General features: G+C 41.9%; 2 protein-coding genes across 11 annotated transcripts in view; one reads left to right on the top strand and one right to left on the bottom strand.

Annotated features, from left to right (window-relative positions):
• Positions 1-385: 385 nt before the first annotated feature.
• Positions 386-11,833, top strand: LOC111855116 (probable E3 ubiquitin-protein ligase DTX3). 6 transcript variants are annotated; one of them, XM_023833795.2, is made up of 5 exons: positions 386-508; positions 1,314-2,042; positions 2,488-2,705; positions 5,584-5,688; positions 5,797-5,979. In XM_023833795.2, exons 1-4 carry the CDS (start codon positions 485-487, stop codon positions 5,675-5,677), a joined length of 1,065 nt encoding a protein of 354 aa, XP_023689563.1. In that variant the 5' UTR covers positions 386-484; the 3' UTR covers positions 5,678-5,688; positions 5,797-5,979. The 6 variants fall into 6 exon arrangements, with proteins under 6 accessions (XP_023689563.1, XP_023689566.1, XP_023689565.1 ...); XM_023833798.2 differs by lacking the exons at positions 5,584-5,688; positions 5,797-5,979 and adding an exon at positions 11,669-11,833; XM_023833797.2 differs by lacking the exon at positions 5,584-5,688.
• The window catches only part of LOC111855115 (PDZ domain-containing protein 2), a 72,843-nt gene continuing 52,803 nt past the window's right edge, over positions 6,703-26,742 (bottom strand). For all 5 annotated transcript variants that reach the window (XM_072706897.1, XM_072706905.1, XM_072706904.1 and 2 more), the window contains 18 exons: positions 26,336-26,478; positions 25,654-25,770; positions 25,192-25,306; positions 24,748-24,821; positions 24,219-24,429; positions 23,259-23,376; positions 22,316-22,448; positions 20,844-20,922; positions 20,461-20,564; positions 19,968-20,094; positions 19,163-19,866; positions 18,613-18,757; positions 14,294-17,201; positions 13,113-13,230; positions 12,333-12,434; positions 10,351-10,621; positions 10,025-10,159; positions 6,703-8,490 (listed from right to left, as the gene is read on the bottom strand). In XM_072706897.1, the coding sequence (XP_072562998.1) occupies positions 8,324-8,490; positions 10,025-10,159; positions 10,351-10,621; positions 12,333-12,434; positions 13,113-13,230; positions 14,294-17,201; positions 18,613-18,757; positions 19,163-19,866; positions 19,968-20,094; positions 20,461-20,564; positions 20,844-20,922; positions 22,316-22,448; positions 23,259-23,376; positions 24,219-24,429; positions 24,748-24,821; positions 25,192-25,306; positions 25,654-25,770; positions 26,336-26,478 (5,771 nt within the window). In that variant the 3' untranslated portion in view covers positions 6,703-8,323. The remainder of the gene's footprint in view (positions 8,491-10,024; positions 10,160-10,350; positions 10,622-12,332; positions 12,435-13,112; positions 13,231-14,293; positions 17,202-18,612; positions 18,758-19,162; positions 19,867-19,967; positions 20,095-20,460; positions 20,565-20,843; positions 20,923-22,315; positions 22,449-23,258; positions 23,377-24,218; positions 24,430-24,747; positions 24,822-25,191; positions 25,307-25,653; positions 25,771-26,335; positions 26,479-26,742) is intronic.

Below are 26,742 nucleotides of genomic sequence, written 5' to 3'. Positions count from 1 at the left end.
AGTTTTTGCGTATTCCATTTTGCTGTTTTTTGAGATAAACTATATGGTATACTTGAGATCAGGCGCTAGGGACATGCCACACTTTTTAACTGCTTATCTGAGATAATTTTTTAAAGCAGCAACCTTTTACATCAATTCCTATAAATAGCTAGTACTTGACAAACAACAAACAACGAACGAACACATGGGTACATTTTCTTCATACATCTGGCTAATGAGCACGCAGAATGTTCTGTCGCGCATGCGCAAAAAGACCCACTTGACTCACTTGAGAAGCAAAAGCGAAAGTTTCTCGTTCTCGCTCGTTTTTTTGTGAAATTTGATGGATTTTGCTATAAACCAATGAGTGTGCCCGAAGGAGGCGGGCTTACCCGGTTTGTCCAATTAAAATTATGCCTGGGTTGCGAGCAGTTTGTTGTTGCAGTAGCAGTTTCAACATTTCTGTCCATGCTGGAGTATCTTTTATCTTATTTTCGCCGGTAACATGGCAAGCCCGCCATTTACAGAGGTACGCAATTTGTTGAAATATTCATGTTATGAACGCATGCTTTTAATTCCGCGGTCATAAGGTGCTTATTGGCACCAAAACATGAAAAATATATTGCCGCGTATTTTATGAATTCGACGAGTTTTCGATGTCCCAGTCTTGGCATGAAATTAAGTTTTTTTAAAACGATAAAACTATATGTAGCATCACCAGGTTAAACGTAATCGTAGGTTTACGTTAGATCTATGCATAGCTTGTACTAGAAGGCACCGCATTTCAGTTAATGTTTATGGAATTTGTGTACATTGTTACTATACTTAGTTAAACAAACCTCGGATAAACCCACACCATTATACTAGGTACATACGTTGTCTTGTACTTCATTTTTAGTTATTAAGCGTTGCAAACAATCAATTGGTTATAGCACGACCCCGTAATATCCTCATCTACTGTCTTTAGTAGCTTAACTATCGATCAAAGCGAGGTCGATGCTTTTTAGCACATGTCAGCTTTACGCTTAAAAGATATATATTAGACACCACTCAGCCAATTTCGTTACAGAAACAAGCTTAGATTTACAGAAAAATGCGTACGTAATCGTAAATGCCCATGCAGTGTTTCACAAAACATCTGAAGTGGCAGTATTTTAAATTTCTTTTTACGCGTATTCAGCAAATCAACTACCTGCGGTATTAAAGCGTAACTGAATCCTTGATGAGCGTTGACACTGAAGGCACACCGTAATTCTCCACAACGAGTTGAAAAAACTGTTTGACGACTTTCTTGGATTATGCAATTTATTGTGTTGTTATATTCTTCCTTACAGATATTCTCCAATCCACATCTTTTTATTGATGTGTCAGCCTTTGAAGAGAAACAGAGAGTATTTGAGTTTCTAAATAAAAAAATGAAAAAGATCAACAGTAAACGCTATGAAACTGGCGGCTCCTTTGAAAAACTTGAGGAAACTATTTGCAACATCTCTTTGCTTAAAAGCTCAAATTCCCATAGCATCCAAATGCAAGACAACGTTGACCATACGAAGGTCCAAAAAAATACGGCACGTACACACAACTCGAATCTGTCTCTATCACAGCAAAATAAGTTAACTGAAAAGAAAGGTTCAGGACTTCAGTTCACCAGCAATCTACTTAAAAACCACGAAGATGATTTGAGATTAAAGAAGGAAACCTCTCAGGGAATTGTAGGAGAACAGAGATTGCAAGAATCATATGGTGATTCGCCTGGTCCATCAGCAGCTACGAAGAAGCAGGGAGAGGAACAGGAAACCTGTCCTATTTGTCTGGATATCTTGAAGATGCCCAACATGAAAACCTTGCCTTCATGCCATCATTCATTTTGTAAAGACTGCTTGAAGATGGCTTTTGTTTCGAAACCTGTCTGCCCAGTTTGTGGGATAGTCTACGGCAGATTGAAAGGCAATCAACCAGTAAATGCCTCTATGGATGTCTCTACAATGTCAACTCCGCTACCAGGAAATGAAAAATATGGAACCATTATAATTCGATATTACGTACCCAGTGGTATTCAGGGGGTGAGTACGTGCAAGTTCATTTCAGGTAGTCTTTAAAAATTAATTTTATGGGTAAATACTTATGGGTTTCTTTTTTTTTTCTTTTTTTTTTTTTAAAGATCTTTTTGGGCCAAAAGCTAATATTCAAATCACTTTTATTTTGTTTCATGAATTCCTTAGTCGCCTCTACGTTTTGTCAGTGCTTTGGCATTCTGTGCCACCTACCAAATTTTGTTTACCTATGACAGTTAAACAAGTTTTTCTGTTTTTTTTAATTTTTTTTTTTAAATTCCCAACATTGTTGTATTGTACGCAATCTTGATTTGTGGTTAGGGACATAAACTGTATATTCTTTACTATAATGAGATACTTAGGTTTGACATTTCAGGTTATGAGGGCAATTTTCTGACAGCGGTTTACATTCTTTGTGTGCAGGATGTATCTCTCTGTTTTCTGTGTTGTTCAGGAGGAACACCCCAGTCCAGGCCACAGCTACGAAGGAGTGTCCCGGATTGCCTTTCTTCCTGACTCGCCTGAGGGCAGGAAGGTTCTCGGTCTTCTAAAGCGGGCTTTTGAGCAGCGGCTTATCTTCACTGTTGGTCAGTCATCCACCACAGGCAGGAGGAACGTGGTCACGTGGAATGACATTCACCACAAAACATCCCGGGAAGGTGGACCCACCAAGTAAGTGTAACATTATCCTCGATGAATAGCCTGACACAATGTAGCAGCTTAATGTAGTTTGATTACATTTATATATATTTATATATATATATTATACACACACAGTGGTACCTCAGAACTTGAAATTAATCCGTTCAGAACTCCGGATCGTATCCTACAATGTTTGAGTTCTGATCAAATTTTCCCCATAAGAAATAATGGAAAACCAATTAATTGCTTCCCAGCCTCAAAAAATTACACCGAAATATGTTTTTTTTTTTTTTTTTTTTTTTTAGCATTTAAACACAAAATGAACCCAACAAAAAAAGAAAAGCATATACTGTACTAAATACATCTAGGCACATTTATCAAAACAGTAATTTTTAAAGTAAGCAAATAAATGTATCCAAACAATGTGTAAAGTTAAAAAAAAAAAAACAATGTGTCATGCCCCGATCGTCCGCTCCTTCCGTGTGCCACACCCCCTCGTTAACCCCGTGTGGAATCCCCGTGTGATCAGCTGTTTCAGGTTGTTTTCATTAGCCCTCTGTATTTAGTCCGCGTTTCAGTTTGTTTCCCCAGTCCGGTCATTGTATTGTCCGTCTGCGTTTTGCCTGCCTTACCTGTAATTAAACCCCGTATCCTCCGATACCCTGACGTCTGCGCCTTTGTCTCCGTTCCGTCCCCGCTGGGCACGACAATATTATTATAATTAAATGTATTAATGGTTTAATATTAATATTAAAATAATTAATAAGAAATCTTTATTTTTAAATGTATTTTATTATATAATAATAATTACTGTTACATTTAGACAATGAGAGACTATTTTTACTGTCCAAATATATGTATTCAGCTAGTGTAAATATGCATGATGCTATCACAGTGAATGCGAGGCTGAGACTGAAGTCTTACCCTTTGTTTCCGCTGAAAGACGTGCCACGTGACTCATTTCCCTGCGTGTACAAGTTATCTTAGGTCGGCGTTCACGGTTTGACTTCTGAGATTCAGATCGAGTTCTAGGTAATTTTTTTTTTCCAAACTGGTTGGTTCGATTTTTAAGACATTCAAGTTCTAATGAGTTCGATATATATATCTCTGTACATGAATTTGATTAAAGGATGAAATGGTCATCTGTTAAAGGAAATGCCCCCCCCCCCCTTTCCCCAACTGTAGCTTTGGTTACCCTGATGCGGGTTACCTAAGCCGTGTGCAAGAAGAGCTGAAGGCCAAAGGGATTAATTAAAGTTTTATTTGAGATAGATGTATTTATGCTGTGTACCAGTGCTGGAGCAGTGACAGTCATAAGTACAGGAACATATTTTACACTTTTATTTTGCTTGATTTTTATTGAATCATTAACACTAATCTTAACGTACATGTCAAGGAAATCAGGGTTTTATTTTAGTTTTAATGTAGTTCCAGTTTTGTCTTTGTATACCAATAATAATAGTTTTTATTTTTGTATAGCCTGTTATAGCTACATACTTTCCATCAAAGTGGTGCAAAGAAACAGGTTTTTTTTTTCTTGATCACCTGTACAGTGTTGTCAGGCGTAAGCAATGGGACCATTCTGTGGTTGAATGAATAAACACATACTGGATGTTACTAGATAATATATTAAATAGGTCCTCTGTAAGGTGCCTCTTAACAGACTAAGACACTAGAATAACCATACAAAATATCACCTGTTCACGATACATTAGCATTATCTATGTCATTGTCAAGGACATGAAACATTGATAGTGTTTGCTAAATCATCTTAAGTCATATTGTAGTTTGGAAAGCCTTCATTGACAGGTTGCATAGACTTTAGCCCAGTGTTTCATGTAATTTATTTTGATTATCCATTTACCATTGAAAAGAGCAGGAAGTTATACCTAATGCTTGCTGAGTTAATAACTGAAAAACACTGTTACAATTTGCATATGTACTCTGTTTGGTTTCAAAAGCAAATAATTTGTTATAACGACATAACGCATTACATATTTCTGTGTGTAACTGGTAAAACATGGATATTTTTTGTTTAATTTAAATTAATTTAATATTAGAATTTTTGCATTTAGCAGTGTGTAAATAGAATGGTGAAGAATGTACCTGAAACTGATATTGATCGTTTGTTGCCAGTTTTAAACCGCTCATTTGAAAATGGGGAAAAATGTAAAAAATATCTTAAATCTATCTGCTTTCAAATGCAGTGAAGCTGTTTTTTTAGAATATAAATAAATATAATAGCAAATTAACTTTCCGAGTGGATGATACAGCTCTTCACCTTCCAGCTAGCTGTTGTCATGTGTTTCTTTCGGAATAATTTTTGAAACTGTTTGGGAACCGGGAAATGTCAGACAGCTTGTCAAACAATTTCCTCTGCACGCTAAAACATGTACTAGGCCTCAAAAAACATCTGACAGCGCTAACATTATGGTTATAAAACTCCCATCGTTGATGTATAATAATGACAGTCTTGGGAGAAGACAGGGACGACGGTAAAACTGCAAATGCTTCACTAGGAGTATCTTAATCTACTTTGCTGAGAAATGAGGACTTGTACAGTTTACTTTGCTTTAAGGACGTGTTGATGTTTATGAGAGGATAGAATTTCAAAAGCAGCTGTACTGCTTTATGGGACAGATTTTCTGATACGGTGGTAGCAGTGGGTGTTATGGTGGCTCAGTGGTTGGCTCTATTGCCTCACAAATGTAGGATTGCTACCCTACATGTTTTTCTGTATAGGGTTCCTCCTGCAGCCTAAAGACATGCACTTAGGCTAATTAACGTCTGTAAATTTTCCGTAGTGTGTGTGTGTGTGTGTGCGCGTGTGTTTATGTGCAGTCTGTGCGCCGTGATGGCCTGGGGTTGGGTTTAAGCAGTACCACAGCCTTGAGCCCTGTGCACTCAGAGTCTCAAGACTGCTCATGACCTGGACCAGGGGTAGAAGATGGATGGATGATATCGATAAATTTACAGAACCGAAGCATTTTTACTACTCTTGAGCACACTGGCAGTGAGTTCATTAATAAGTTGGTATTAAAGGGCCTGAGTAATGCAATGTGATATTTAGTCCCAAGGCTGCTGCAGGCCCGGTATGATTCTGTTCTGTTGCATTTTCAAGCCAAGTGATGGATGCTGCTCCAGAATGTGGTAACCAAAACCCCAGGCTCCTCAGATGACCTACAAAGTTCAACCACATCCATTGAGCCCAACAAATATGCCTAGAGCTGGATTGTACATTTCAGTACATGTTGTACTTGTTTAACCATGTATGTCACAAATAAAGGATTCTTGGATCTTCAAATGGAATTACGCCTTTTAAAATAAGATTCGGTGGAAATGAAGGGAGATTTAGATGTTCAACTGCACACTTTGTTTTTCAGTACTGTCCTTGCCATGATATCCACATTACAGTTGGTCCAACTGACTATTAGTAGAATTTAGAACATGAAAGTTTTCAGAAAAAAGGGACAAAGTGGAGTGAATTTAATCATGCATTATTTGAAAAATCCAGTAGAGGGCTCACTAACAATAGGAATAATGGGCACCTTTTGCTGTGTTCATACTGCCTCTCCTGGTGAGGATTACAGGACCAGCATGTCAAGCAGGTCAAACCTGCCTTTCTGTGGCTATAGACGCTACCTCTCTCTGGGGATCCCTAAGCGTTCTCAAGTCAGCCGGCAGTTATAACCCCGATATGATGTCTTGGGTCCATCGCGGGATCTCCGCCCAGTAGGTAGTGTCCTTATAACCTGTAAACATCTTGTGGAGCTCAGCATCCAGAAGGTGAAAGGTGAAAGTTTATGCTACAATATTTATCACACTTAAACGTAGCAAAACAAATACCCATTTACGTGACATATGTTAGATGTCAAACATAATCGTGATTTTACCATTTTATTGAAGGTACACGATAGGAGGCATCTTTAGAATTCGGCATCTCAGGAAATCCGACATGAGTGAAAAGAACCTGGGAGCTGAAAGTAGCTCTATCTTGTCAATCAAAAGCATCACAGATATCACCTGCTTAATATTCCATAATAAACTAATTTATTGAGTGGATTTTCTTAACTTAAAATGTATTTGAGACATTTCAGGTCTTTTTATTGTGCAATATAATATTCTACACAGCAAGTCAAAAATATATTTTTTAATAGCGATTGGTACGTCATGTTTTAAAATGCCATAAAACATATGACTTGGAGCCACAGAGCTTAAGTTTAATCTGATATTATATTAGTATGGGTCCAATTTACAGATTAAATTTTAATTTAATATTAAATTTTATGTCACCACATACTCAAATAAGCGATGTAAATCCAAAATCCACAATAACGAAATGGTTAAAAAGAATATAGTACACCTTACACACATTTTACAATATTCAACAGAACTGGATGAATATAATTTACATTCTTATCTGGGGATTGTATACAATTTACAGAGAACATCTGTGATCTGGTCTCTTCACTAAGGTACTGCATGACTTTTTTTGCATGATAATGGTGCAATTGTTGTGGCTAAAAAGTGTAATTTTATGGTGAGTTTACATCATTAATTTCTTACAAGGTCTTCCAGAAAACCTGGCTCAAAAACCGTAAGAAAAGCATACATTTTATTATTATTATCATTTACAAATGCAGAAAAACAGGTTGTGTTTTGAAAAAAAAAAAGGTCCGCAAAAAAAAAAATGCAAAAATAAATGACAGAAATATAGCGCCTTGGAACCTCATATTTGGATGTCTACAGTACTGTGGAATTCTGAATCTTACAGGGCTCATAACCATTAGTTCAGAGAATTATGCTCTTTTGACCGAGCTCAAACAAGAGTGGTAAAAGCTTATTCTTTACTGGCAGACCTCAGCTGAACCTCACTGGTCGATGCCTATTTACATTAACAGGGACAATAGATACACTTTTCGAAAGTGTAAATCACAAACACAAACAAATAAGCATACTGTCATCTAAATAAGCATACTGTCATTATTTTACAGTTAAGTTTTTACATATTAACAACAATCCCCAAGTAATGGAATGAGTTTCCTTTCCCCCCTCAGGTGATTCTTAAATATGAATACAGGAGCATTTCAAGTATGGGAGGCCAGTCAAGGGAATTCAGTTTTGAAAATTATTTCTCATGATCAACTTCTAACTGGGACCAATTGCCAAGGTCAGCCCCTTACAAAACAGCCAGCCACCCAGAATCAGCCTGCTACAGGTGTCCCCCATTGGCCACAGGGTCAGGAATGCAGGCCCAAAGGCATTTTTTATCGTTTCCCAGAAAGAAAAAACACCCTTGTGGAAATCTCACAGGCAGCAGTGTGTTCAGGTATCACGTGTTAGTCACACTAACCAAGCAGTACGCTTCTTCTGCAGCACAGTCAGACAGAGGTACCCTGTGTAGCCACTGAAAACATCGTCCCTACCGTCTATGATGGGAGTCGTTAGCTTCTAAAAATTTTGTGTTTTTTTTCTCTGCACGAGAAATCTTCATTTTGTTTACTTTTGTCAGATTAAGGTGCTTAAAGCAGTTTGCTAATAGATGCGTATGAAATGATCTGTAGTTGAGTCCTTTTATTTTAACACTGGTGGGTCCCCGTCCGCTGCACTGCGCGCCTTCAGTCAGGCTCGGTGTCGGGAAGCTCGACTCACACCGTGGTCCTCGGTCTCCTAATCAGCAGCTGGACGGTCCCATCGGACGCCGCTTTGATAACGTTCCAGGCATCATAGTGCATCAGACCCTGCAGGGGCTTCCCGTTGATGGCCAGAACTTCATCTCCGACGTCGATGGCCCTTGATTGCTCTGCAGAGCCACCTGAAGAAGACCCAGGAAAAAAACAAAAAGGACACTTAAATCAATGACATTTAAACTGATCATATGCAAATTTGCTGTATACGGCAATGGCTCCCCATGTAAAGTTTGTCATTCTGTGAAACCTACTGATGAAAATCATTGTGCGAAAGTCACTGACAGTCAAAGGAAATGTTTAAAGCTATTTATCTGGGAAGGAAAGAAATGTTTATTCTGAACAATAATTACAATTCATCATTACAGCATATGCAAATTAAGAGTAACAATAAAAACTGACATGAATTTCTTCTTTTCTCCAGAAAGTTACTGGTATCTTTTGAACGGTTAGAGACCCTCCTCCTGGGCACCTCAGTCATTCCACGTGTTTGTTACATTTCACCACCAGTTCACTTAATTGATTAATTTAATTGTTTTTAAAAAGTCAATGAGGTGGTGATTAGCCATATGAGGTGGGGTAATGGTCAAGTGAAGAGACACATGGCTTTATTGGAGGGTCACTGCGAATACTGGGGTCAATTTAGGAAAGGTTTTCAATGGCATGACTGATGGTTGTGTTTGTGTGTGTGAATGTATGGGTTATGTATATAATATACTGTAATGTGGGGACCAATTGTCCTCACAATGTGATTAAAAACCTGTTATTTTGACCTTGTGGGGACATTTTTTCAGTCAGCATGAGGGAAAACTAGATTTTAAATTTCACTGCAATCAAAAAACAAAAAATTTCTCATATTCTGTTTGGTTACTTATGGTTAAGGTTAGGGATGGGTAGGGGTTAACCCCTACCCTGCCCTAACCATAACCATAAGTAACCTAACAAAATACAAGAGTTTTTGCATTTTTAGTTTTTTCATGGCAGTCATCGATTTTTATAAAATAGAGTTTTCCCTTATGGGGACCAAGAAACCGGTCCCCATAAGGGAAAAAAACGGATATTTATCATGTCCCCATAAAGATAGGTAAACCCGCTCACACGCTCACACACACACACGCGCACACACACACACATACACAAAATGCGCGCGCACACATACACGTGCGCAAACACACACACACACAGGTTTATAAATATATCTTAGTGGGGACTCTCCATTCACTTCTGTGGGGAAAACTCTAATCACAACATGACAACCTTAAGGTTGTCATAGTTAGCGTTAGCATTTTTCCCATTGAAATGAATGAGCGGTCCCCATAAGGATATGTTTACCCTACATGTGTGTGTGTGTGTATGTGTGTGTGCATATGCGTGTGTGTGTGTTTGCGTGTGTGTGTGTGCGCGCGTGTGTGTGTGCGCGCGTGTGTGTGTGCGTGTGTGTGCGTGTGTGTGTGTGTGTGTGCGCACGCGCCCTGTGGTGGACCGGAATCCCCTGCCTCCTGTTCTGCGTTTCCAGGAATTGACTGCAGTCTCACCATGACCCTGCACTGCATAAGTGACTCATGTCAGGGTGAGACAGCATGTAATCCTGCGGCCCTGCAGATCGGAGACGTTAAACCCATAATCGCCAGCCCAGGCAGTGTCATGCTTCCTCAGGATTACCCTTGAACAAGCGCTTGACAATAAGAGGCTTATCCCCTTGGGCAGAAGCTTTCCCCCCTTCCAAGGTGAAGCCCAAGCCCGCTGAGGTTTTCTGGAGCTCCACGCTCAGTGCCCCATCTGGACCCACCTGCACAGCTGCAAAACAAGAGCAGAGGCTTCATGGCACCTAAACAGTCATTTAAAACACTACAGAAGCACCAAGTGTTCACATGAAAACATGCTGAACACATGGGTACTCAACAAAGCCGAATGAATCCATGGAAGCGCACTAGGTAAAGCAGTGACTATACTTAAAGCATCATCCACTGATCTACATGCTCACTCACCGGGTCCTGCTTCTAGTGCTACATCACTGGAAGATAACGTCCGTATTCCAGTTCTACCAGACTGGGCCTGCCGGGGGGATGAAGGCTCCACATCCTTCACATTCCGGATCACGATCAGCGCCTGCTGTGGCCGCCGGGCTTTGTAGAGACAGGACAGTGCCTCGCTGTGTAGGGTCCCTCTCAGAGCAGTGCCATTGATGGACACTACGCGGTCCCCGCGCTGAATGGTACCTTCCAAAGCAGCCGCCCCTTTGGGGAAGACTCGATGGACCTGTCCACATAGTCACATGGTGGTCAATTAATATACGCTGACATTGAAAATGTTCTGATTGCAATAACACCATTTCCTTTTTGCCTAAATGATTTTATGTATTTTGCCATTTTGGATAAAGCAAATCAGTCTTAGGCAGCTGAGCAAACAGATTAGCCTGATGCACAGATCTGAGGATGAATCACAGCTGAATTTAGGATTTCCTTCATCAAGGTAGATGGGAGTGCAGGGGTAGTGATGCCTAAATGAAGCTTCATGAGCCATTTGCTGTATTTTTTGACCCAACTAGATGGTGCTCTTGGTTTGCTTTGGGGCATCCTTTGAGCCCTTTTTTGAATAGAGAGCACCATCTAGTGGGGTCAGGAAATACAGCAAGTGGTTCATGAAGCTTAAATTGGCCATCACTATGCAGAGGGTAGGGAAACTGGCTCAAATACACTAAAATGTGTCTGGCTCTGAAAATGAGAAACAACATGAAGACAGGCACTGCATAGACTTTAGATCCAGAGTTGCATGCAAAGAAAAAATATCTATATACAGCTCTGGAAAAAATTAAGAGACCACTCTGTAATTTTTAAGAATCCGAATCTTATAATCCTGGTTTATTCCTGGTTCTGCTGGCAGAAGGCTACATTGTGCTGCAGGCTGCTTTCAGACTCAAAGTTTCTAAGACAGCAGTACACCAGAATAAGATGAAGCAGGAGACAATAAGTAAAAACCAGCCAGGTAGAGGGCAGAAGCAACTTTCTAATGCTAAAGATGACCGTCAACTTATCCAACAGTGACTCATAAATCAAAGGATGAGCTCAAGTGACCTTCAAAAAGAATGGGAAATATTAAGTGGTGTGAAGTGCACTGCCAGGACAGCTAGGACTCCAAGAAACCCTTAAAGACCCATACAGGAAGGCAGAAGCCCTTCATCAATGAGAACCAGGGTAGAGTCAGGCTGGATTTAGCAAAAAATGTATCATTTAAACAGATGCATTCCCATAAACTGAGAAAACAGTGAAACTAAAAATGTTTCTGTGGTCTCAATTTTTTTTCCAGAGCTGTATATATCCCACTATATGGAGAAACATCATGACAGAGAAACTGAAGGAGGGAATTTGTACAGTCACGTTGGCCTGACGCTCCTTCATGATACAAGCGACCGCTCTCTCAAACACTGTTTCAGGTCAGACTCATAAACAAAACCACATGGTCTTTGCTTGGCATCTTGTTAAACCCTTTTAATGATTATTTAATTATGTTTTTACTTTTTGGATATATGTATTTTCCACAAACATTGATGATTATAGGCAAAATACAGATATCTGCATGCATACCTTATGATTATATAACTAATAATTTTCTTGTACTGATTATAAAATTGATTGATCTGCACAAGATGCATATTGGGAAATCTCCCAATTGCTGAGAATCAGGTTGACAGCACTGCAGGTCACATTTAGACATAATATTCTTTCATTATTTTCCCACAATCCAGGTTGGGGGGAGGGTGAAATCACAGATTTCATTAAAAAATGAAACACAGAAAGTTTCTGAAAATAAATTTTAATTAACCATATGTGTAACATAAGTTACACAGACAGGTTCGGGCATGGTGATTTTGAAAACACACTTCTAGAATATTCTATTATCCACAAAGGTGGAAAAAGGTCAAAAATCACCACACCTGGCTGCCAAAAAATACACAAGTCCCATTTCTCACCGTGATGAATTTCTGCTCTAAGTCCACTCCTCCAGCAATGCTGAAACCCAGACCAGAGCCTTCCTCTTTAGTCAAGACCACAAAGTAAATATCGTCTTTATCCTGGGTGGTTGGGAACAGAAGAGACATTGGAAAATAAATAATAAATCTGTCACCTTGTGCAGCACTGAACTGCTCAATAACAAATTAAACTGCAGCAATGAGGGTTATATTATGTAATTTTATATTTTGCTAGAGAGCTATACATATGATTTGAAGGGTACTAAATAAAAACTTGAAAGACCTTTTGAGAACTTCCTTTCATAAAACCATATTAGTCTGACAAAGTTTCCTCTAAAACCTGCCCAGTTTCAGTTCTTGCTATTGTTCTTGGCGTGGGTACCAGGCTTGGTGCTATACTTGGTATGTACTAATAATCAGGGACCAGCCATTGTCCAAATCACAAAAACAATACTGTGCTGTAGTATTTACATTGTTAGAAGCAAGTAGTGTATTCCCTGCTTGGTTAAACCATATTAATTACCGTCAGATACAGAAATTTTTACTTTTTATTATTTATTTCAAGTTTATTAGAGATGGGAAACTGAAGGTTTAAAATCCCTGGATGGGTGTGATGAGAGAAGTTTCTCAAGCTGCCTGGTAAATGCACAGCATGACAGAAGAACATCTAGTTCAGGTCCCTCAGACAGACCATTGATGGCTGATGCTGCTTAGGGACCCCAGGAATCTTCAGAGCTATGAGACATTGCAGAGACCTCCAGCAACGCGCGGCCACGTTACCTCTGCCAGGGCCTCGGTCTCCCGGACCAGGGTCGGCACATCTGCTTTGGGGTCCCAGGAGCTCAGCAGGTGCTGCAGCTTGCTCTGGGCCGGTGCCGAGGTGCTCAGTGCTCTCAAACTGGTGGGACAGAAGCACAGCAAACACAGTCAATTCCAGGCCTGTACAATATGCATCTCATATGATTGCTCCACTCTGGAACATTGAGAGAATGTGTGTGTCAGAAAATACTTCTGAATGATACAATACAACTGATTGATATCATTTTTTTTGTTGCTTTTATTTATTTCTTTGTTATATATATATATATATATATATATATATATATATATATATATATATATATATATATATATATATCTCTCCTTTGTTAAATCTTATCCATTCCTACTGGATTACATTTATAAAGTCCTTTAATCTAAGCCCCAGCATGGCCTTGCTATTAATCCCAGAGGCCCAGCAGACCACACATATCACTCATTTATTCTACAGGTTGTTTCTACTCCTTAATTATACCTAATTGCTTTGAGATTTTATTTAAATCATTATTTACCTAACTGATCTAATTAAGCAGTCTTTATTACCGCTTGGGTTGTTTCAGGTTTACCATGCTAGAATGTCACACACAGTTTAGCTCTTAAATAGTATAAAAAAAATATATGTGATTAAAATTCTTTGGGTGCTTAAAATTTTTTCAACTAGTCATAGCAATAAACAGCTTGCTTATATTTCATAAATCATGGTAATTAATATTACAACTTGGGAGACCTTGAGTGGGAGTAATTTATATTGTTACTGGCTAAAGGCAATGATCCATGTGTACCTCTTTCCAGAGACATAAATCTGTCTTCCTGCCTCCAACATTTTAGTTCATACATAACCACATCACATTTGTCTGTATAACATTAAGCTTTTTTGCAACTTGTGAAGGTTATTAATTGGCTAAAATCCATGACAGACAGTAGCGTGGAAAGTTAAGACGTTACATGATAAATTTTGCATTTCCATTCACCGCAACTTGCATCGCTTACAACAACTTGAGAAACTCAGGGGCTTCTAACCATTTTCTTCACTCTGTAACTTTTATTTTTTGCTGGGGTGCCATTTTTCCTGAACTACAAGTAAATTTTTTTAGATTCTTGCACAATCAAAGCAAAATCAACCAAAAAAAAAACATACAAACCTGATTGACCAGCTGCCAGAAGCCTGCTTGTCACTGCAGTTTTCCTGAGAGGAGCACTCTTTGGATATCAATCCTGGTTCTGATTTCTCATTTGGGCCAGCCCTTGGGAAACTCGAGGTTTTGGACGAGGTAGAGATAGAGCCATTGAGACACTCTGACAGGCTGGTATCACCCCTTGTGGGCTCAGTCTTGAAAGTGGCCACGACCTCCTCACTCGAAAAATCGTCAGTGCAAAGCTTGTCCAGGTCGGGCATGCTCAGTGCCCTCACTTCCCTGAGTCTGGAGCGGGACAAGCTGGAAGGGCCCCGGGCCACCTTCCGGCGAACTACGGGGGGTGTCTGTGCCACGGGAGCCGGCTCCAGCTGAGACGCAGTGACCACGGGCTTCTTCTCTGTAAGCGCATTGGTGGGTGGGCTGGAGATCCTCCAGCTAACGCTCCTCCTAAAGGTCTGACTGTCGACGGAGTATGAACTTCCACATCCGGCATAACCAGACAGCCTCCTGCTCAGAGGAGGTTTCGGAGTATAAGCAAGAGCGTAGTACTGCGTGTCGATACTCCTGACAACGGGCTTGTCAAAGCTGGCCAGATTCTCGAAGGATTTAATTCTTTGCCGAACAGAGAAAGAATTGGAGTCTAGGGGTACGCTACAATCTGTGGAGTAGCTTCGACGGGCCAACTTGGGAAAGTATGGTTTAGTTTGGCTGGCATTAAGATTGTCACTTTTCTCTGTTAAATTATTAGGTTTAAAGACTTCATCTACCAGACTTTTATTCACGCAGACATGGTTATTTTCTAATAAAACCTCTGTATCAAGGTCTGTGTTATCTGGAACAGCACTGAACTGATGCATACCACCCAAAGCAGTGGGAGATTCTGCCTGGCTGTTCTGAGAAGCCTGTGTATCTTTACTTCCTGAGAGACTCCTCTTGCTCAGACCAGAAGTACAGTTTGAGTCAGTTTTAATGACTGACTTCTCCTGAATTCCCTTCTGCCTCAGAACAGGTGTGGACACTGAAGAACTGGGAGGGGAAGAGAGTCGCACTTCAATAAAGCTCCTTTGAGTGGTGACTGATCTCGGCTTGTCATCAGGTTTTGAAATGGTTTCAGAAGAGGGGTCATTCGGTAAGGAGTCCAGGTCTCCCTTTGTGTTGTGAGCTGTGGATTTTTTCCCTTTGTCCCCAAATTGTCCCTTAGGGACATTTTCCGCCTGCAGTCTTGTAGTTTTTTGTGTTTGCTTAGGCTTGGGCACTGTCTTGTTCTGCTGATGGTCACAGATTTTTGGTGACTTAGGGGCAGTTTTCTCCTGTGGACTGTTTATGACGGAAACCGTCTTAGACTGGAGGTCAGGAGACTGAAGGGGAGGTACCGATGACTTATTCGGCTCAGAAGATTCACCTTTATTCTCTTTCTCTTCTTTCACATTATTTCCAGTTTTATTACTGAGACTAATCAATTTTGATACCAAGTTGCTTACTATTTCTGGTTTGTCTTTCTTGACACCATTGGTGGAATGAGATGACATCATGGAGCTACTTCTCCCCAAATTACTTTGTACCTGTGATGCAGATGATTTTGAGTCAATTTTAATTTCCAGTTTCTCTGCCACCTTGTCTTTTGAAGTAGATTTAGTTGACACATTTTGGAGGAATGTGTCTTCGCTATTCACATGACCATTTGACTCTGTAACTGCTAGAGTGGATGACAGTTCCAGCTGAGAAGCTTTATCTGAAGATAATGGTTCATTTGGCTGAACTGTCACTGATGTTGTGTAGAACGTCACCACCTTCTGACACAACATCTTAGTGCTGTTTTCACAGCTTCCTATTCTTGGTGGTGCCATCACTTGACTGGATGACTGACACATATTCTCTTTGCTATTGAAAGTCTCTTGTGCTGAGGAGAAAAAAATACCAATGGATGGAGAATTTTGAGAGTTCAGTGGTTTTTTGGGAGATACCGATGGGTTTACTCCATTAAACACGTGCTCCTTGGAGTAGGATATCACAGGAGGACATTGATGATGCAGAGGCTTAGACTGATTCCTGGTCAGTTCTTGGTCTGATTGACTGGAGGAAATGCAGTTTGAATCTTTTTTCTGTAAATGAAGTAGAGGCTCCCCTTGACAGACATCAGAAGAGTTCCCTATCTTCATACTTTGGTTGCTTGAGCTCACATTCCCAGGTAGAGTGCGTGAAGGTCCATCGTTGAGGTTGCCATCCGCTGTCTGGCTCAATTGGTCAGAAGGGTTGGAGTCAACATGGCAGATCTCCACCTTCTCTCCTTCCTCGTCTGTCGCCTCGCTGCCAGCACACGGCTGAGGATTGGCATGTTTTGTGCTGTCTCCCTGCTGAGAATTTTCAGTGGTAGAATCGCTTTCGGAATCGCTGTCCAATACACTGTACATGTTCTTTGAAGAATCACTATTTCTGTGCTTACTCTCAGAAGTTTCTTTATCATTGAGGGTGCTTAAGTTTCTAGAGTAGTTACACAGAAATTCTTTACGGACAGGCAACAGTAGGCCCTTACTTCCTGGATCCAAAAGAGAGAAATCAAGAACATTAGGCCTGGTCAAAGGTTGAGTGGTACCACATTCACTGCTAATTAGTGTGTTACTATCCTCAGCTGAGGTAGTTGTTCCATTAATATGTGAAGTCACAGCAGCAACTACGTCTGCACTTTCATGGGTCTCCTCCGGCGACCTCAACTCTGTGTCGATGTTGGTGGCAGGAATCTCATCCCTGTGATTTGTTTCGACAGTTTGTGTTGAATTAATCTCCATGGAATTGCTTCCTAGGTCTGGGGTGTCCTCTCTCCTTAATTCACCCTCAGGATTTTCCAGCTGTGTTATAGTGTTCTCCATTTTGGAACTGCTGTCTGTGCCTGATTGCTTAGACAGTTGATCTACAGCTAGAAACAAAACAGAATTATGTAGCTGTTATTCAGCCGTGCAAAGACAGCAAAAACCTTGCTCCACATTTTGAAAGCCTGTGTAGTCCACTCAGTTTTGATCTATAATGCTCAAGTTTCTGCATTTGACTCATCATAATTCTGATGTTCTAGGTTCAATACTGTGCATTAGGGAAGGGGAAACATCAAATAACAAACAAAGCCCTTTAAGTGTTTGATTTTGAATGTAATAATGCCAAAAAATGCCCCCTAAGAAAGTAATGTTTTGTTGTTACCAAAGCATAGCATTGTTTGCAGTTTGAGGTGACCCCTTAGCAACTCAGTTGCTAATTACTGGTTAAAACCAGTGAAACACTGAACACAAAGGCTATTTCCAGGCATTATGTGTATTGAGAGATGGTTGTCAGTCTGTGATTGACAAGCATCACTATCAAATCACAGGCAGTCTTGTTAGCAGATCTGCAGCCAGACATGGTTTTATGAACCTAAACTTCATTACTAAGCGAAACAAACAAACATACGCACACAAGTTATGCACAGCTGTTCACATACACACACAAACAAGCATGTTTTCCAGACTTGTTAGTTGCTGCCATTGCTGTGAGCACTTCTTACTCTAAGCCAAGGAGGTGATAGAATCCCAGTGCACCCCAGGGGAGAAGTCAGCTAGTTCCTAATTGGTCAAAGATACTGCAGTGACAAGCCTACTATGGGTAGAAATATCCACCAACAAACTGAGCTCTCCAGTAAGAACTGGAAACTCAAACCCGCAACAAAATCCACTGTATGTGAATTTATACGTCTCACATATCTACAATATGTATTACAATGGGTGACATCAGCTTCAGCCAAACACTCAGCGATCAAGAAGTGACTCACAGCGATCCAGCGGGGTGGTATCTGTACATGATGCCATAGCACATTGGCTAATGATAGCGGGCAGGGGGGGGGCACGCTATCATTCAGGTGCTCTACCAAGTTTACAGGAATGAACATGTCGATAGTCACCATTTATACAATGCCAGCTGTGAGCAGTTCCCTTGCGGGGAAAGATACTGACAGGAAGGAAAGACCTGACGTAGTCCCACGCCTTTGGGCGGCATGAGGGAAGAAAGACTGCTCTTTTAATTTCAGTTTAAACTAATCAAGATTCAACCACATTCTGCTACTGCTCTCTAATTCCTCATTATTTTGCTACAACGAGATCAAGAAATCAGTAGGAGTAAGATTGTGGGGAACATTTTACAAAAGTGACAAACTTATTAAAAGAAGACAAAATTATCGTACAAAAATCTACACTATCTCAATATACTAATCTATCTCATGTCCACATAGCTGTTTTTTAGCTAGTGGATTTTTATAGGCTACAGAACAGTAACCGATACAAAGAGCTGTTGGATTAGACGCTCACCTGAAATTGGCCTCTTAAGCTCTAAGGTTAGAGTCAGGGGAAGGCTTTGCATAAGGCTGTAGAGGTCCTGGTAAGAGGAGGCGGAGACCTCGGTGTCTCCTATGGCCACGACCTCATCTCCAACAGCGATTTTACTCGCAGATTCCTGGGGAAAAGGCATCGTGGAAGATATTTCACTGGTCTGACAAATGCACAGGCGACAGAGATCCTCTGCTCTAGCGTTTGAATTACACAGAAAGCTTTTTGATAAGCAATATGCTTAGCTAATTCTTATTTTCATCGTGCAAATCCTTCACCTTGTTAAAAGCTCAAAGCTACATTTCATCTGTAAAACCTAACGAAGTGGCAACCTGTGTAAATCGCTGTTTGCGCAAATCTCCTTCAATCAAAAATGCTGCCCGTAACTGATTTTTCTGTCTATTTTGATACAGAAAGACAAGAACTTCAGATGCTGAATTTGAACAACTGTTAAAAGCAGTTCCCCTAAATGCTACCAAAGTGACAAAATTCTGTAATGACTTGTGTTTTGTTAAGCAGTTAAGCGACTCACCTTCTCTGCGACGCCCCCTGGCTGTACACCCTTGATAAGCACTTTCAGTGGGGAGGACGTGACTTCCAAGTCTAGTCCAAAGGAATCGGTTTCCATTCGCCGGAGGACCATCCTTTCGACGGTGCATATTCCAGTCAGCTCTCTCACCTCTGCCTTGGTGCAGTATGGGCCTGGCAGCGAGGGGGACAAGTCCTCACCCTCAGATTGGTTGGTCGGCAGTGGGCAGGGACACATGTCACTCAAGGTGTCCTTGGTGCCCCTGTCCTCCATTTTAGGGGTGTGTCCAGATTCAATCTGGGAATCACTTGGTCCTGGCAGATTATGGCTCTTTTCTGCTTCTTCGGGGTCTGAGGCAAATGTGGAAAGGAAGGGTGACTCTATACTCATGATGAGAGATTCAAACCCAGGACTGGCCCCCTGCTTCACCGAACTGTCCACATCCTTGGTGCCCTCTGCTGGGGAAGGGGCAACCCCACTGCCGTCGCCCCCAACAATGACCTTGTCCTCAGATTGTGGGCATAGGGCTTTCCCGTAAAAGCCACTATCTGTTTGTGGCAGCTGGTCACCACTCTCATTGCTGCCATTGTCCTCGAAACAGCCGACTTGGAGTTGCCGCCGGAGCGGGTTGCGGACCGGAACAGGGCTATGGGCCGAACCGGTGCTGCTGCCCACGCTGGTCTGCCGGCTCCCCTCCCCAAGAAGAGCTGAAAGGTGGCAATAGAACCGTGTCATTAAACGGTAAGACGGGCCTGCTGGAGGTTTACGGTAAAAATGCAGTTACACAAAGCTGAAAAACACCCCATACCAGTAGGCTGATCAGCAGTGCTACAGATGCTGGGGTTCAAAACCATGATTTCTGCTGGGGGGAACTGGCTGGAGACGTCATGAGGAAAGTACTGAGGAAAAACGTCGGACTCCGAGCTCAGGGACCCCTACAGAGAATGAAAGGTTCAGGACAAGGACCAGGATTCCTGTGTAGACACACAATGCAAGGGTACGTAGCTGAACAGCAGTGACAGCTGAAAATTTAATGCATAGGTAACATTTGATTTGGACAATGAGGGCAGACCGAAAAATGAAAGGTCACAGTTAATCTAAATTTCCGGTAATCCTGCCCAGGGGGTACTCCAGCTCCGTGCCCTGTGATGGACCAGCATCCCATCCAGGGGGTACGGTACCCCAGCCCTGTGCCCTGTGATGGACCGGCAACCCATCCAGGGGGTAATCCCTGTATAAACACCAGCCAGCCAGGAGTGTGGATGTACTTCAGGAACCCAAAGTCAAACCGTCACATTTACCCTGCTTGCTGGCTCAAGGAACCTCTTCATGGTCCAGCTGAGAGGGGAGGACCCATCACTCTTTCTGGCAGTCACAGCGGGGGAAGAACCTTTGCAGGACAGGCCTGATCAGGTGGGATAAAGGGACAGAGATAATGTCTAAAAGGGAAAAAACTCACAGCACAAGGCCACACCAACATAATGGCGGCCAGGATGAGAGAGGGATGTCAAAAACTGATAAGGACCCCAGTACTTACCCAACACACATAATTATCCTCTTAAAAGTTCATAAAGTGTGCCTCGTCCAAGATTTATAACATCCATGTTTTAAGGTGAAGGAAATCTGCATTAGGACCCTATAAACGACAGCAGTCATAGCAACAGATATCCAACTGGCCACGTACCTAGCGAGTGGCCGTCTTTGCTCAAGCTTTCTCTGTGCGTGGTGCGGGCGATCACATCATCCATCTCCTGCTCGGACACCTAGTGGAGAAAGGGATGAAGTAATGGACCCAGATTCCAAATGGCTTGCTTTTGAGATTCCCAATTTATCATTTTAAAATTTAGATGATAATTTTATTTAAGTATTCTGGAACATGACGTTGGATCAGATTGCACCATATGCAGAACTGGGAAAACCTAGGAACATACAGGCAGAGGTGGAAAATTCAGGTTCAGAATGTTCAGATCCACACCAAGATTTTGTTTCAACCAACCAGTTGAGTACGAAGAGTCACGAAACGGTCTGGTTGAAACAAAGTCTGGATTTTAACTTTCTGAAACTGAACTTTCCATATCTGAATACAGAAATTCAGCCATCAGTATCGTTTTCTCTTAACGTTTAAATTTGAACCAGTGTAGCAACATAGCCCAGACCTAAACAGTCATAAACCCATTACAGATCGTTAACAGTAATAATGAGTCTTAATGAGTCTGGTCGTTTTCAGCAATAAAACATTCTATCTGACTTATCTCGACTGACCGGCCCGATAGAGTAAAAAGGTGCAGAGTGGACCAATCAGGGCTCAGCTCTGAAAAAGGGCCATCCTCCAAGTAATGTAAACTTTGAAAGGACACAGGTGTCCTGTCATGCAGGGCTTTACAGACTAGGCAGGCATCTCCACTCTGTTATGATTTAGATCAGAATCACGCCTCACTGGTTAAGGAAGCGGCTGTGTGGTTTCACCAGAATCCACCAATACATTACATTTTACATCTAAAAAACACAGGAAAGTAAAACCACAGAAAATTTGCGTAGACATAAAATCGTTCATGTAAATAAGGTAGAAGGAATGTTGTTGACAGACATGTGGGTATAAATAATTCATGCTACGGAATAATCCGTACATTAGCAGTTTTTTTAAACTGAATTGCATTTCATTTGGAATGTAGTGAGAGGAAGTCTGCATTGTGTTTTTTTTGTGCTTTTATCATGGGCGTCTCAGGTTTGCCAGGCTCAGAGATCGCTACACGCTCCCCATTTCCAACCCCGGCCCTATCATCCTAAATTTTCTGTTTCTACAAGCTGTAACACAAGCCAGAAAAATAAGCCATTTCTTGAAATTCAAATTTGAAATCACCTTGCATTCCAACATTAAGTGCAATAATCATTTCCTAGATAAAATAGGCATATTCAGTAATCAGCACATCAACAACTCACAGCACTAACAGGCATGAGAACTTCAGCTTGTGTGCATTGGACTTTACATAGATGAATACATCACGTGACAGCTCAGTCTGAGGTATAGGACATCACAGAGACTAAGATTTGAAGTTGGAACAGCAGATAGCACAGCAATTAAGGATGTGTATTTGTCACCCAGCAGCCGCCGGTTTGATCACTGTTGCAGAAATTGCTAGTTGCCAAGAAATTCACCTTTGGGTTGGGGTGTCGGCTGATGATGAGGCTGACCGGACCGGGACCGCACTCGCTCAGGATGGCGTAGGCTTCACTCAGAACCGCGTGCCGTAGGCTCACCGAGTCCACCTCCAAGATCTGGTCCCCCCGGCTGTGAGGGAAGATGAAGAGAGACTGTAATGAATCAGTCGTAACACTAATGACATTCAACATTAACAAAGGATTCAGCAGAAGAAACAACTTATAACCGCAGGGTCATGCGCTCAGGAAAGCTGGAAAAAACATCCAAGGATACTCAGAGACGCGTTTCCTTTGTCTGCCGCATCCTGACACCGTGAATACATGTCATAGCCACTACTATTAGCGTAGGTGTGGTGTCGCTGCGTTTCCCGTTTTAATGAGCTCGGGGTGAGATCATGCAGACGTGTCACATGCACTGTAAGGACACATGTCTAGTTAGGGAGGTCTTCAGGGACAAAGCTTTGTGGGGGCTGTCCTACCCTTCCCCAAATTAGAGAGCCAACAAGGTATAAATGCACTATGAGAAAATCTGCTGCTATTTTCTTCTCACCCAAGATGCCAAGTTTGACTCAAACTTCAGCTCTGGGACTCACTGCAGGGACTCACTGCAGTTTCATCGATCTTAGTTTCCTATCAATCATATATTGATGGAAGAATCTTTGTTTCAATAAAGATGGATGTTGCCACTTTACAATAATACTACCCATATAAAGAGTTTATGAATGGTTTATAATCTGGTTATTAATTAGGTTGTGACACTTTGTAAATTATCAATAGACAATTTTAAACAAGTTATAACAGTTTTCTTTTTATTGATGAGTTACTACCATTTACAAGTGGCAAAGGGAGCCTTATTGTAAAGTGGTACCAGATGGATAATTTTAAAAAAGGTGATGGACGAAAGCCAGATAAAAGCGAAGGCGTGGAAGAGGCTGCTTACCTGAGCCTGCCGTCCATCTTGGCGACGGAGCCCGGGTACAGACTGTGGGTGTAGATGCCAGGCACGCCGCTCTCTGGCGTCAGGCAGCAGGCCCCGATCCCCAGCCCCACGCCTTGCTCTGAAACGGCACGTACCCCCCCAGACACCACAGCCGTGTTACACACGCACCCCCACCACCAAACGTCTACAGTAAAGTTTGACGTGTCCCTGGGTCAGCGAGGGAGGGGCACATCTCTTCTTTAACCAATCACAGTCTTCCTTATATGATATCACCGCAGTAATTAAAACCAGTGTTTTTCAGTGTTTTCTACAAGGTGCAAATATTTCTAAAGTGATTGTTTTATTGTGTATGCCTTTCATTAAGGGTTATGTCATGGATACATAACATAGGAATCTGCTGACCTGCAAAGGCTGTACAAAGCAATGTAAGGGTGTATCTTTATTTCATAATGATGATACTACTACTACTACTACTACTACTACTATTACTATGACTACTACTAATAATAAGGTGGCTGGATGCCTGGAGTTTGAGAAAACAGGACCAATGTGGTGATGTCATACAATGAAGACATTGGTTGGTTAAAGAAGTTGAAACGAAACCCCTCCCTCGCTGCCCCAGGGACACGTGGAACTTGCCAAAATCAGATTGTGTTACATAAAAACATCAGCCAGGTGTTAAAATGCCTCTGCCCATGCTCAAAGGCCCCCAGAAGCTAGAAATGAAGAACTTATGGCCAAGAACCTGTACTCTAAAAATGGTCTAAGAAGCTTTTCTTAAAGCATGATGGAAAAACTTGGCCTTTTCTATTACAATGCCAATAAAAGTATAATTAATGCACAAACACAGACAGAGCGCCCCCCAATGGCAGTGCAGAGGGCTTCTCTTAGACACCTGTTCATACTTCCACCTGGTTCCCAATCTGCTCTGTCGTACAGTGTACCTGAGCAGCCACATACCTTTGTTTAGCGTGACCTCCATTACGATTCGGTCTTTGGGACCAGGACCTTTGCGGGGGGTGGTGTCAGCATCCTCGGCCCCCAGTATTGGGGGCGCTTTCGGGCCGGAGGAGTGGGAGCGGCAGAGGGGGGTGGGGGGGGCGCAGGGGGCGAGGCCTGGGCTGCTGAGGCGCGTGCGCACAGTTAAGGTCACCACGCCCTTCTTCAGCTGCTGTAAGGCGAAAATACCGGAATTAGAACAAAAGCATTATGACCGAAATACCAACCAACCCAAATGAAACGTAAGTCTCGGGTTTAATTAACAGAAACCAATGAGAACACCAGTGAACGCCTGCTCAACCCTCGTGAATGTCCAGTATTTATTTTGACACATTTCAACCTGGAGATGTAGGAGACCTACTTGGGTAAACTCAATGAGAAGGACCTTGTTGGATGACGTTTCTTTATGAATAAATTACAATGCCTTTTTATATTGGGACAATCACTCAGATAATTGGATTTTAAATCTTTTGTCCACCCCACCAGATACCTTGAAGGTCTGGATGGCCTGCTGGTGAGTGAGGCCCTGCAGCGATTCCCCGTTGACCTCCAGGATCTCGTCTCCTGGGACAGAAGGAACAGAGCAGATAGCAGAACCCTGATGAGACCCACAGAGTAGCGTGCTACAGTGATCCAGAACATTTTCTCCTCTCGTGGTCTCTTTATGAGAGGACTACAGACCATAACTAACCCGTGTGCACCAATATCTCCCCATAACAAATCTAATCATGCATCTACTCCCCTCCAAACCTTCATACACAGCCTGGGGCAGATTGATATCTGAGCTCCAGATTTACTGGGCCATCAAAACCATTTCTTATTCTCCTCATCATCTATTTGACAAGTCGCTCTTTTAATATAACTTTTTATCCCTCAGGACAAGATTTAAATCGAGGCCAATTTCAGACTGCCAACCTAAATGAGAAACACATACCCTCCTTCAGTCTTCCATCAGCGGCAGCTGCCCCATTGGAGAAAATCGTTTTAACGAAAATCCCCATTCGTCCCCGGACAGAGTCCTGCCCGCCTACAATGCTGAATCCCAGGCCCTTTGGGGATAGACAAATAAGTATATTACATTCAGTCTGATTAATGTTCCTCAGAAGTTACTGTTACTGTTGCTTATAGCATTTCATGTGTACAGAGACACAATAAAACTAGCATATCTCACTACATTTTAAGGAACATGAAAAGGTATATCAAAAATTAGCTTGCAGATTAAACAGTATGCAGTATTCTAAGTGTTGACTGCTAAACAACACAGCTCCCAACATAATCTTTAAACAATGCTGGACTTCTGAATCAATTTCCGCTGTCATGTCAAAAAACAAAATATAGTTTGCTTACAGCCCCAAGCAGATTATGACAGTGTTTGCTCTTTGCGGCAGGAACTGACCTTGCCCTGTCCTTTCATCAGGACGATATTAGAGATAATGGACGGATGGGCCAGTCGCCATGGCGATTCCACTTGAATGGTGCTGAGGGACCGGGCTGACTTCTTTATTTTGTATTCCTAAGACGGCCGTGGAAACAAGAGGGACGACCCAGTCACACGAGCTCTCGGATGCTGGCAGTTCACGCGTTTCACCTGATCCGCTCTCAGCGGTTTCCCAGAAACAGTTCTGCCTGAGTTGTTCGAGTTTGCAAAGCTCAAGTGAAGGAAACGTAGCACCTCAGAAAGAGCTTCACTCTCCAGTTTATTATTAATATTACTATTTTATTATTATTTTACTTTGCACATACAATTCTGTGAGTGACAATATGTGATTTTCCAACCAGCTAGAAGGGTTTATAGACACCTTTTAGAGATTATAATTTAGCTGTATGCTGATAAACCTACTGATAAGCATCTAATTCCCGATTACCACAGGGATTACGGTAGGCACATGTATCACACAGACAGGAAGTGGGGAAGAGTCCAGTAGGTGCAATGCCGGTTTTGATAGGCTCCTGATCTGGCAGCTTTGAAATGTGATTCTGGCTTTTCGTGGATAGGGCATCAGAATCTTCATGATTATATACCATTATATCTCATTAACTATATTGACCAGCTGAAGGCTTACAGCCGGCAGACTGACCTGCCGGAGCCCCGCGGCATCTGGCTGTTGGGGCAGTGAGTGCTTGCGTACTCCGCGGGCTTCTGGCATCTCGAAGACCGCGTCCCCGTTTTCCACCACCAGCTCGTCGTTCTCGCCGACCGACTCTAAGCGGCAGCTTCCACCTGGAACAGATTAACTGCAGCTCAGTTTCAGTGAATTCTCACATGGCAGACGTTGCCCAGAACTGTAAGCGTTGTAAACATGGTAAACAGAATACAAAATAAACACAACACAGATAACCAGCAATGCCAACTAATCACAAACACCCAAAGCCACATAAAAAAAAAACAAAATTAATTTAGCTGACATTTTACATTTAATAAACTGCTTTGTTTAGCCGACACTGTTACCCATAGCAACACAAAGAGCTTACCACTTTACTAACC

The sequence above is a fragment of the Paramormyrops kingsleyae genome, chromosome 2 (assembly GCF_048594095.1).
Source record: "Paramormyrops kingsleyae isolate MSU_618 chromosome 2, PKINGS_0.4, whole genome shotgun sequence".
Taxonomy (NCBI): domain Eukaryota; kingdom Metazoa; phylum Chordata; class Actinopteri; order Osteoglossiformes; family Mormyridae; genus Paramormyrops; species Paramormyrops kingsleyae.
The sequence above is the reverse complement of the archived record's forward strand: the minus strand, read 5'-3'. Positions and strand labels throughout refer to the sequence as shown.